General features: G+C 36.4%; 1 protein-coding gene across 1 annotated transcript; it reads left to right on the top strand.

Moving 5' to 3' along the window:
* Positions 1–3,944: 3,944 nt before the first annotated feature.
* On the top strand, positions 3,945–8,075 carry LOC124917802 (protein TRIGALACTOSYLDIACYLGLYCEROL 4, chloroplastic-like). Its single transcript, XM_047458107.1, has 5 exons — positions 3,945–4,306; positions 4,622–4,871; positions 6,305–6,686; positions 6,850–7,124; positions 7,645–8,075. Exons 1-5 carry the CDS (start codon positions 4,035–4,037, stop codon positions 7,843–7,845), a joined length of 1,380 nt encoding a protein of 459 aa, XP_047314063.1. The 5' UTR covers positions 3,945–4,034; the 3' UTR covers positions 7,846–8,075.
* Positions 8,076–12,197: the final 4,122 nt, after the last annotated feature.

Below are 12,197 nucleotides of genomic sequence, written 5' to 3'. Positions count from 1 at the left end.
CTACAAATATACATATGTCGCCTGCGATAAATGCATTTTCCGCCTGCGACGGATGCATTGTCGCCTGCAACGGATGCATTGTCGCCTGCGACGGATGCATTGTCGCCTACGACAAATGTTTCGTAGACGACAATGTAGTTTTTTGAATGCAGTATTTGACAATCTCGTCTACGACAGATGCAATTGTTATTAATTATACTACATTATATACTCAATCGAAGTAAACATAGACTAAATTATATATATACTCAATAAAAAGTAAACATAGACTACATTATATAACCATTTGAATTCAAAATATACAACCATTGTAGCATTAGCAAAATAATACAACTTCCCATTTGCATTCAAAATTATCCATTTCCTATGGGTCTATTATATGGTGGAATAACCTTACTCCCCATATTTATCTCCAAAAATTCATGTTTTCTGTGATCACAACTGATACATCCAATTTGGCAATAAGGTACTCCAAATACATGATTGTAAAAACACCACAGTCCCCACTCTTGGTGCACTTGGGGACTCTTGGGTGTGGTATTACTACATATGACATACTTTCCAAACTGAAGTTAGGATACCTGCTCCTGTCAAAAGGGGTCGTTCCATTTAGAAACAAATATGAAATCATTTCACATAGTGGTTTCATGAACTTGTCATAATGATCCTTTTTAATAAATCCCTGTTCGCAGTCATAAACATTGATGCACCAATCTTGTAGTTGCACCTCACATAGGACCCAATTGCACCAATCATTTTGTTGGAGTCATTTCTAATACATCATCATCCTTCTTGTCTTCATCCTCCACTTTCCTCTTCTTGGACAACTCCTCCATCCTCTTCTTGGCCAACTCCACCTTTCACTTCGTGCCCAACTGCTTCTTTTTCGTAGAGAACTCCTTCTTCTTCGTGGCCAAATCTTCCTTGTCGTCCATCTTCAACTCAACCTCATTCTTTCCCAACTCATTCATAACACCAACATCTTTGTTTTCATTCTCAACAACAACATCATCATCAGCTACTTTGTTTTCATTCTCAACAACATCATCATCAACATCTTTGTTTTCATTCTCAACAACAACATCAACATCTTTGTTTTCATTCTCAACATCAACAGAAGCAATATTTTCTTTCTTATCCAACCCATCAACAACATCAACAGAAGCAATATCTTCTTTCTCATTCAACCCATCAACAACATCAACAAAAGAAATATCTTCTTTCTTATTCAACCCATATACAACATCAACAAAAGCAATATCTTCTTTCTCATTCAACCATCAACAACATCAATAGAAGCAATATCTTTTTCTCATTCAACCCATGATCAACATCTTTGTTCATCCTCAACCCAACATCAACAACAACAACATCTTTTTTTCTTCTCCAACCCATCATCAGCATCTTTGTTCATCTCCAACCCAACATCAACAGCAACAATATCTTTTTTCTTCTCCAACCCATTATCAACATCATCATCAACATCTTTGTTCATCTCCAACCCAACATCAATAGCAACAACATCTTTTTTCTTCTCCAACCCATCATCATTCAACCCATCAGCAGCAACATCTTTGTTTATTTCCAACCCATCATCATTGAACCCATCAGCAACAACATCTTTGTTGAACTCCAACCCATCATCATTGAACCCATCGCAGCAACATCTTTGTTGAAATCCAACCCATCATCATTCAACCCATCAACAACAACATCTTTGTTGAACTCCAACTCCTTCTCCACTAAATCTGAATCATCATTTTTCTGTTGTTTTATTTCACACAATAATTTGATTATGTGATTAAACATAACACGTTGACCCTCTTTCATGACCTGCATTTCAGTTTTAAGCTCATTCACATCCCTTGTCAGCTCCTTCATATCCTTTCTCAGCTCATCAAACTTGACATCATGATGGGCTTGAGTCGCCCGATTGTCTTGGCTAGTTGGAGAATTGTCATCGTTATTTTCAGGAATTGTTGCTGAAGGGACATGGCTAGATTCATGAGTAGTATACCGAGAGGTTTCTTGGCTAGATTCATCACTAAATGATTTCTCGGTCCTCTTGGCTAGTGTGATTTTAAGTGGTCTTCTCCTCTTGGGCGTCGATTTGGGAGTACTGCCACCTTCATTCTTTCTCTTCTTACCATTCACTTCAAATAATTCATCATAAATGTAGCCTCCCATTTCTTCAAAGTCTTTTCCACAATAGTTCCTCTTCTCCTCCTCAGACTCATCAATCTTGTTAAACACATTACATTTCAAGAGGGTAGTGGATACCTCTTGGACAGTGTTGGTGTTGCTTTTGGAGGCTGTAAAGAGTAATATCCTTGGGAATATAGGTTGTTCCTTGGTCATATCCGCAAATTTGGGGACAAATGTCTTCATAACCAAATATGTCCAAACTTGGAAGGCTATTGCGAACCCACTAATAGTATAAGCGACATCATAGTTCCCCTTGCAGGTTTTCTTCTTCTCCAGATATAGTTGCCGTAGATGTTTCATGTCTTTGTCAATACCCTTCAGGGTTGAACTGAAGGACACCTTTCCCCATAGAAATTGAAGGAACATCTCCATGTCCTCCACCATGCTGAAGATTTTCAAATTTACCCTCCTCCTATTATCAGATCCAAAAAGACACTAGTAAATAAGGTTGATGAGCATAAACTTCCATGCATCCTCCTTATCAGAGCATTAGAGGAAAATTGTTTGAACCTCATTCAATCTAACAACTATTTTGCCCCCAAAATATTTATGGACTAGGGTGGACATTCTTCAACGTGCCAATTTTCGATCACAGGAAATCTTTCAAAATATAAGTCTGTCACCAAGGCATATTCCTTCATGCCCCAGTACATCTCCTGACCATTGACCAGAAAACTTATTCCATTCGAATTGGAGCTGTTTTTCCTCATCAACATCTGATGGATTATTGGTCTTGAGAAAATTACAGTCGGGGCTTTCAATAGATGCTGGAATTGAGTATAGAAAGCCCTATCCATAAGACCAAAGTGATTAAACTTGTCCTTCGTCTTTAACAAACAGGTACAAGTGGATTTCCATGAAACACGGCCAGGAAAGTTCTCAATAACGGACTTGGTTTTGGTTTTTCTTTTGCTTTTTGTTGGTGTCATCTGCAAAAAAAACATTATGTTAGACTAATGAAAGCAAATACCACTTCTTTAAAGAAGTAAATAAGACATCCGTCGCAGGCAAAAATGCATCTGTCGCAGGCGACAAATGCATCATTTTCGCCCGTGCCAGATGCATTTTCGCCTGCAACGCCTTCGAAAGATGCATTTTAAACCCAAAACGATTCAGTCAGCCCATAAAACCCTAACCCTAACCCTAAACCTAAACCTAAACTCTAAACACTAAAACCCTAAACCATTCTTCCATTTCAGCATGCATGGAAGGTAAACGATAGAAACGGAAAAAACTCACCTTCAATGTTGTGGTATTTCCTCGGGAGTTCGTTGCCTTAGAGAAAACTCACCTTCAATGTTCCGGCGTTGCCTCGGGAGTTCGTTGCCTCGGAGAAAACTCACCATCAACCTTCGTTTGTTCGGCTTGGATCGTCGTTGGGGCTTGGATCGTCGTCGGGGCTTGGATCGTCGTCGGGGCTTGGATCATCGACGGGAGAGAGGAGAAGAAAAAGAGTGGGGTTTCAGAGGGGTTTAGAGGCCGTTTCGGGGGAAATATGAAAAGAGGAGAGGGAGAGAAAAGGGGAGACAAGAAACTGAAAATATGATTTTTATTTTTTTATTTGAGGGTAAAAGGATAATTTTCCATAAGCAAAATGTTAGATTTGAAAAAATTATATGACCTGTGCTAAATCTAGAAATAACACTATTATCAGGGTTATTTCATCAAATTTCCCAAACAATGCCGGTCCATCAAACAAGCCTTTGGGAATGAGACAAAGCAAATGTTGAAAGAGCCGAAGTTTAAACTAAACCCCAAAAGAGAAAAACCTTGATAGATAAGGGGAACAGAACAACACTCCAACAGAGAGAGAGTGGGAGGACTTGAAAATGGCGAACCTCAGAACGGCTATGGATGCGGCGTTCTGGGACTTGAATGTGGCCAGTCCACAAGCGCTTATCGAGGGTTCAGCTAAGCACGTACCCGGCGAACCGTTCCCTCTCGACGGTGCCCGAGCTAGTCGGGTGATCCGGCCTCAGCAGCTCTCTATTATGAAGAATGGATTCCCTTTAGGAATCATTCCCTTATACGCACCCGCCCCTCTAAAGAATGTCGGTTCCTTCGCCATCCATTCTATCTTCGGTCATGAATTCTCTAACGGGTAACTTTCAGCTTCATTTCCTTTGCAATCTATTTTTTTTCTTCTCAATACTATTATTTACAGATATGGGTTTGCGTTTCCTGATCTTTTCATGTTAATTGAGTGCATCTTACAATTTGTCCTGAAATAGGGAACAATTTTCATGTTGCTTGAGTATATCCTAAATAAGATGCAATTTTCATGTCTTCAAGACCTTGAACTATATCATCTTGATTGACATTGTTTGATGGACAACACTGTTTTATTTTCATTATTCAATCTTACTACTACAAGTTCTGAAGTATTACCATTGATTTATACATCTTTTATTGATAGGTGGCTTGCATGTCTAGGGCAATTTCGTCCAATAAAATTGATTTCTAACATCAAATCTGAAGTCCTTAATGCTGATGAGTGGGAAGGGCCTGTCTTCAAAGATATTTTGAAGCATATCTTGGATAAGTCTCTCTATTCTCTTGGATTATGCTCGCAGATAGCACTGTCCGACTCATCATCATTATTACTGAGCAGTGCAGCACAGGGTGAGAGGAAGGGTCGTCGTAAGAGAGCCATGATATTCCATAAGGTAAAGAACTTCTTTAGTATAATGAAAGATAAATTTTGAAATCAATATTTTAGGTTAGATTTTCTTGTAAAACCCCCATCCACTAATGTGCCTTTAACTCTTTAATTTCCAAGTGAACAAAATGTTCTTGGTAAACCAACGAACATAATGGGTTTTCGTTACACACAGAAATAGTAAACTGAAATTCTTGTTATTTATTTTTGTCATTTCTTCCTTTTTACTACACAATATGTTGTTCACACAATTTTGTTTCATACAAAATTCCATGTGTAAGGCTAATGTGTTATAGTTATCGTCAATGGTGCCTTTCAGGGCTTCTGTTGTGGTGGCCTAATTGTTTTTTATTTCTATATCCTATAATCCCACACTCGTTGCATGCCCGTGGGTTGTTTCAAATGATATTAGGTGGAACAAAGTTCCACTTGGGACCACCCTTTGAATTGTGCAGGAATAAATTGTCATGTGGAATTTTAGAGTCCTAATCGGGACAATACCGAGACTAATAATGGAACACGGAGAGACCTTTGTGTGTCTATGTTGGATTTTCCACACTGGGAATCAAATGACATATAGTCTTTGTAAGTATGAGGCTAGTGAGATATAGTTACATTCATAGATAACTTCCTGGGCTTGAGTTGTGGTAGCCTAGTTGTTTTTTCTAAGGTGTTTATAGTTTGTGATCATCCACTCGTTGTGGGCTGAGTGTCTAGGGTGTTACAAATGGTATTAGGTGGAACATAGTGTCACGGGGGACACCTCTTGAATCCTGTGAGAATAACGAGTCATATTGGTCACATGTAGGGTCCTAACAAGGGAAGAGATTGTGACTAATAATGGAATACGACAAGGCCGACATGCGTTAAAATTGGATGTATGACTTGGAGTCTTGAACTGTGGTATATAGCATGTAATTCTACACTCCTCACAGGCCGAGGGTAGATCCGGAATTTTCTTTACTTTCTCTACAAGAAAACAACGTTTCTATTGAAATGTGGGCTTTTATGGAAAGTAGTATTTTGTTACAATCACCTTCAAAATCACTTTCAAAAATTGCCAAGAAAAAAAATTAAAAGTAATTTTGTTTGCATTTGTTATGAAAAAATTGATTTAATTATCGAATCATGTTTAAGTGAAAAGTGGATGAAAAAAAGGATGTTTTGACAAATTTGTTGATCATGATGCTACATAAAACATTTTGTAACAATTTTTTCCAAATAAATATATTTTTTTGGCCTAAGTAAAGTTTGTTTTATGAAAAGGGAGCCTTTTGTCTTTATTTCGAACCTTGTTCAATTTTGTACACCACTAATTTGAGCTATTCCTTTCGCATTCATTTGGATGTCTTCAAATTGGAGTTTATTTTGTTTTTGGATTTGAATTCTTCTGTTTCAGTTACCAACTGTTCTTAGGCTGGATTTGCGTTCTTTTTGTAGCTCCCAAATCATGATATTCTATTAGAGGCAGCATGGCCTGAACTGTTCTTAGATCGAAACGGGACATATTGGAATGTCCCTGAATCAATTTCATTAGATTGCTCTTCACTTGTTTCTGAATCTGGTCTACGGTATCGATATGGTATCCACAAAAACGGAGGTACACCTGTAGCTGATAATTCCCCTAATTCTGAGTCACCTGTTTCACTGTTGCCTGGATTGTTTGCAAAAGCTGCGTTTTCCTATGAGAAGAGCAAAGATTTATGGAGGCAAAAGGAGACAAGGAAGGATCTCATTGAAGAGACTGAAAATGGCAGGATCTTGAATCCTGCATATGATGTTCGCCTCAAAGAACCTCATTCAACTTTATCTTCGATTGCTGGTAAATTTGTAATTATTTACTGTTATGCCACCCCAAAATGCTTTTACCTATACCCGAGATTCAATATACATTTTCCCTAGTGTTCGTACATGTATTTCATTGTACTTATCTATTTACTAATTTTTTTCACTCTTTTTCTTTGATTTCAATGTTATTTCTCAAGGTGCTACTTGTTCAGCTGGATATGGTCATATAAACAAGTATCCGAAGAAAAGCTCCCATTTCAGTGCTGATGCTTTTGCCTCTTTTTGCTATACTTTTCAACACGGAATGTTTCGAAAGGATTATGGTGACATGACACGGTTTGATGCTCGCCTGGATTTATGTTCGGCTTCAGCATTAGCCAAAAAGATGTCAAGAATTTTCACACGCCAATCTGTGAGTTCTTCGGACGACACTTTGTCATCTCCAAGGCTCAACCTGATACTTCAACAACAGGTATTTTTCTACATTTTAATGCATTCTCTGTTTGGTTCTACAAGATTACTTTAATGCATTATCCATTCTGTAAGTTCCATTTTTTTGGGGGGTCTTTTTTCACCTTCTACACACATCACTTCCTTTGGGTCTCGTTTGATGAAGGGTTAATCCAAATAAACCACTATTCCATCATCAATCAAATCATCAACCAAATTGTCCTTAACTTTTTCTTTTTTATATATGATATTTTAAATAGATATTGATATTTTAGCGAATTGATCCAAAAGAATATACATTTTCACTAAACAAGGTTTTATTTTCTTTCATGTATCAGTTTATTTAAAAAAAGAAAGAAAAAGAAACCAACTGCAATCAAGGTCAACTGATTTTCAATTGTCAACTCTAGTTCTGGACTACTTCCACTACCTTAAGTTACATTGCCATCTTTAATAATCATTATACCAATAAAAAGAATGATTTTTTATTATGAAGTCAATTCTGTCACATAATTACAATGACAATTTTTTTTTTGTTACAGATTGTGGGGCCAATTGTTTTTCGAGCAGATTCTAAGATTGCACTAAACTTGTCTTCTGGAAAACAAGGTATAATACAACTCGAGGACTTTATATGCAGCTTAAATTATTCTTTCAGACTCCTAGAATCTGGAAAAGTAGTGGCATGGTATTCACCCAAGAGGAAAGAGGCTATGATCGAATTCCGCCTCTTCGAATTTTGACCTTGATGTCCTCTTTATGCAAAGCAACAAGAATAGTTTGGAGTGGTTTTCTCAAGAAGTTATTAAACTATTGTTGTAAGACAGTTTGTAGCTGAAGAAATGTTTAGTTTCCTTTTGTCTTGAATCATGGTAACATGAAAGACTCGGTTCTTTGGATCTTTCATGTAAACTACAAATGTTTGAAGATTCCATTTTGTTCTTAAATTCATTGTATTGTTTATTAAAAGTTATCCCATTGATTATTATCAAACTTTTGCCTTTAGTCTAGAAACATGATTTCCTCACATTAATCTGTTTTTGGATTAAATTGGCAATGTCCCTTGTGCGGTATGTTCAAATTTATTATGTGTGACTAGATATCATTTAGAAACATTGTGGTGGGGTTGAGACTTGGAGGATGATGTAGTGAGAAATGTCTCAACTATAAGTTGATTTTTTCTTTGACGAATTACTTACTTTTTATCTTTTATCGTTTGATAATGTATCTCTTGGAAGTAATATATTTACCCTCGTCATAATTTATAGTTATTTCATTACTCTCGTAATATAAAGGACTATCTAAAAAATTGTATCATTTTAAATAATAATATTATTAATTTAGCATATCTAATAGTTTTCATGTATCAAAAATTATTTTAAAGATAATAAACATTTTGTAGAAATAACTAATATATAAATCTATAAATGTTAGCAAATATAAGTCACTTGGATAAAATAACATTTCAAGAAATCGTTATTGAATATATATGTACCTTTAAAGATCCATTTGTCTATCAAAATTTCTATGATTGAAGGACCATCCTCTATGAATTTTCATTTGTAAATCTCATCAAAACAAAGTTCTAAAAATGTATTTCTTCTATCTATATGATGTTCCCAGTCAATAGAAGTTATGGGGACTCTCCGGTTGAAATGTTCCCATTATTAGTCAATTGTTTGTGATTATTGATTTAGAAGAAATAAAAATGAGAAATTTGAAGATATATTAGGACTAAACTGTTACGACTTTAATATGTAAATGAAGTTAAGAGTTCTTGATCTCAAGGAACGAGAGAGAAATCTGTGATCAAAGTGCAGCGGAAAAATTATGAGAAGAATATTTCAAAATTATAGGAGAATAATAAACAAAAATGAGAAAAGAATATTACTAGTATATATCTAATAGTCCAAGACAAAGAGTCAAATCAAAATATACAATTGAGATTTAAAACTTTCACAAATTATTTCATTCATACCCCATTGGAATGGGGAAGTGAGTTCAGCATATATAGAAATTGAATTCCCCTAAAATATTTAGTTACAACTTTTCAAGTGGGAAAAAGGATTTAACAAAAAGTGGTTTGCAAATAACATAAATTGAAATAAACATATAACCAACACTAACTCTCGAATTGTAGCATTATCTCCCCCTTCAAATATCCGTCATCCTCGATAAAGAGTCATTGGTCTGGTCAGTTTTTAATGCCCATCCTCCAATCTATAAAGAGAACTCTTTACTCTTGCTGTTCTGCAACTATTTAATGAGGTTCTGAGATATTTTCAGTAGGGCCGTAAAGGGTTGGACTATGGAATCGTAGCCTTTGACAAATCTTTGATAACATCTTTTCAATTGTTTTACTAGTTGCGGAACTGGTCATTTCCTCATTGTCTTTAGATTTTTCGGATCAGTAGCCACTCCATTTTCATTTGATATATGACCCATGTGGGAAATTTGTTTGCACCCTAAGCTACATTTTCTTTTGTTGAGAAATAACCTTTGTTGTTGCAACGTTATCAGAATTTGGTGTAGATATAAAAAAAAACTCATTCCAGCTCCGACTATACACTAGGGTGTAATCGAAAATCTAGGACAAGTCCTTCTTCCGGATCAGCACCACATGGACAACACAAGAGTCATGGCTTACTCCCCTATCCAGCAAATCATTGACTAATTGCTCAATTTTTGTCTTTCGCAAGGTAGAGTACCAGTATAAGCACATGCACACAACTTCTGGGATTCGATGAGTTACCTGACTGGTGGTAGACCTTCGAGTTACTAGAATATAATGTTGAAGTCTTCAAAAAGTCGCAGGAGATCCTTAGGAATCTCTTCTAATGTCATTGTGGTAAGTGAAACAAATTGGTCTTCATGCTTTCTCCTTATCCATAGCAGTAACACTGCATTTCTTTAATGACTTCTCCAACTGGTTGTCTTGTATCAGGTTGATCTATGCACGATGTATACCCTGCAAGACCGTGGTTCTTCCTTGCTTCTTATAAGAAATTGTCATTTTTTCGAAATTCCAAAATGAATGACCTAAATTAATCATCCACTCGATGCCTAACACAATATCGTATTCTTCCATGGTAAGAACCTTCATATCTGTTTGGTAATCCTTTTCCTCCATTGACCATTTCAAGTCATGGAAAATGATGAAGCATAATCATCTGCCACTCGAATCGACAACACCTGAACGAGCATGGTATTGAGACTTATTTTCTTCATAATCCTACTACTTTAGAAGTTATGGGTGCTACCTGTATCAATCAAAATTACTACCAGCATGTTCCCGATCTTGCCGAAGATCTGAAGTGTCTGAAAATTATTAAAACTGGTCAATTTATGCAAGGAATTTTCAGGCTCTTCAACTACATCATAATGCAAAGGAAGATCATTAAAAATTGGCTCTAGAGTGGGTTCTTGGAATTATGGTAAGACTTCTTGGTCATTTGCCGAGACCATGAATTGTTGAAAATAAAATTAATTTATTAAAAATTAGACGTTATTAACTTTTGTTTAATATGTGTCTTAATTAGAATAAAAGGTCTAGTTAATATTAGACGTTATTATCTTTTGTTTAATAGGGGTCTTAATTAGAATTAATTCGGACTGTTTAAGAGTATTTTTTTTCTAGTATAAATATAATAGTTGTATTTGCAGAAAGATGATGAATTGAAATAAAAATCTCTTCCCCTTTTTTAATCTTATCTTGAGTTTGTGAGTGAATAAGTCGATTGTCCACTAACGTTTCCAACAAAGTAGTATTAGAGCGAGGATGTCTTTGATGTTCCAGTATCTGCGTCTTAAGAAAGACAACTATGATAATTGGTCTTTCTGAGTAAAGACGTTACTCGGTTCCCAAGGTGCGTGGGAAATCGTAAATAGTTGGATTGTCGAAACTGATGAGGATGCGACGTTGGCCCATATTTAAGCGTTCGAGAAGAACAAAAAGAAGGATCAGCACACCCTTTCTATAATCAACTAGTGTTTGGATGATGATTCTTTTGAGAAAGTAGCAAATGCCTCGACGTCGAAGCAGGCATTGGAGATTCTAGAAATTCCCACAAAGGAGTTGTCAAGGTAAAAAAGGTGCGGCTTCATATTTTACATGGAGAGTTTGAAGCTCTTCATCAAGAAGCATCAAAGTCTATTTCAGACTATTTCATGCGGATCTTATCTATCGTCAAACAGATGAAGCGAAATGGTGAAAGCATAGAAGACGTTCGAGTAATCAAGAAAAATTTATGTTATCTACATCAAACATTTAATCATGTAATGGTTGCAATCGAAGAGAATAGAGATTTAGAAAAACTCTCAATCGACGAATTAAATGGATCATTACGACTGCATGAGGAACGGATGAACAAACACAAGAAGGAGCCTTTGGAGCAAGCCCTTTTAATCAATCATTCGTTTGGAGAAAATGGAAGCGTAGTTCATCGAGGCCGCGGTCGAGGTTATTCTCGTTGTGGCGGTCGAGGACGTGGTAGAAATTCAGACATCGAGAGAGAAAATTGTGAAAAACCTCGAGGAAATCCAAGAGATAGAGGAAGAGAAAGAGGTCGCGGACGAGGACAAAGAAGTGACGGATACGAAAAGGCACGCGTTGAGTGCTACAATTGTCACAAATTAGGTCATTTTGCTTGTGACTGCCGGTATGCCAAGGATGCGAAAGTAGAAGTTATTGGCGCTAAATTAAGAAGTTATTGGAGGAGAAAGTCAATGGTATTTTGACAACGGTGCGAGTAACCACGTGTATGGCAACAAGTCGAAATTCATTGAGATTGAGAAAAAGACAACCGAAAATATCATGTTCGGAGATGCTTTGAAAGTCCAGATTGAAGGCAAAGGTACCATTTTGATTCGGTTGAAGGATGATACACACAAATTTATTTCTGATGTGTATTATGTCCCTAAATTAAAAAAGCAATATTTTGAGTTTGGGGCAACTCATGGAAAGAGGCTACTAAATTTTAATAAAGTATCGTAATCTTTGGATACGAGATGGAAGTACGAACCTAATTACAAAGGTGACGATGTCGAAGAATAAGATGTTTTCGCTCCCTATTCAAACTGAAGGGCCAAATTTCTT

The sequence above is a fragment of the Impatiens glandulifera genome, unplaced genomic scaffold, assembly GCF_907164915.1.
Source record: "Impatiens glandulifera unplaced genomic scaffold, dImpGla2.1, whole genome shotgun sequence".
In the NCBI taxonomy this organism is placed as follows: Eukaryota; Viridiplantae; Streptophyta; class Magnoliopsida; order Ericales; family Balsaminaceae; genus Impatiens; species Impatiens glandulifera.
This window is presented reverse-complemented; position numbering and strand designations above follow the sequence as displayed.

What these genes read in the sequence shown, in the direction of transcription:
- LOC124917802 (XM_047458107.1), top strand. Translation starts at nt 4,035, where the DNA reads ATGGCGAACCTCAGAACGGCTATGGATGCGGCGTTCTGGGACTTGAAT. An exon ending in GAGCCATGATATTCCATAAG is followed by an intron (nt 4,872 to 6,304) that starts GTAAAGAACTTC and finishes TTCTTTTTGTAG; the next exon opens with CTCCCAAATCATGATATTCT. An exon ending in ACCTGATACTTCAACAACAG is followed by an intron (nt 7,125 to 7,644) that starts GTATTTTTCTAC and finishes TTTTTGTTACAG; the next exon opens with ATTGTGGGGCCAATTGTTTT.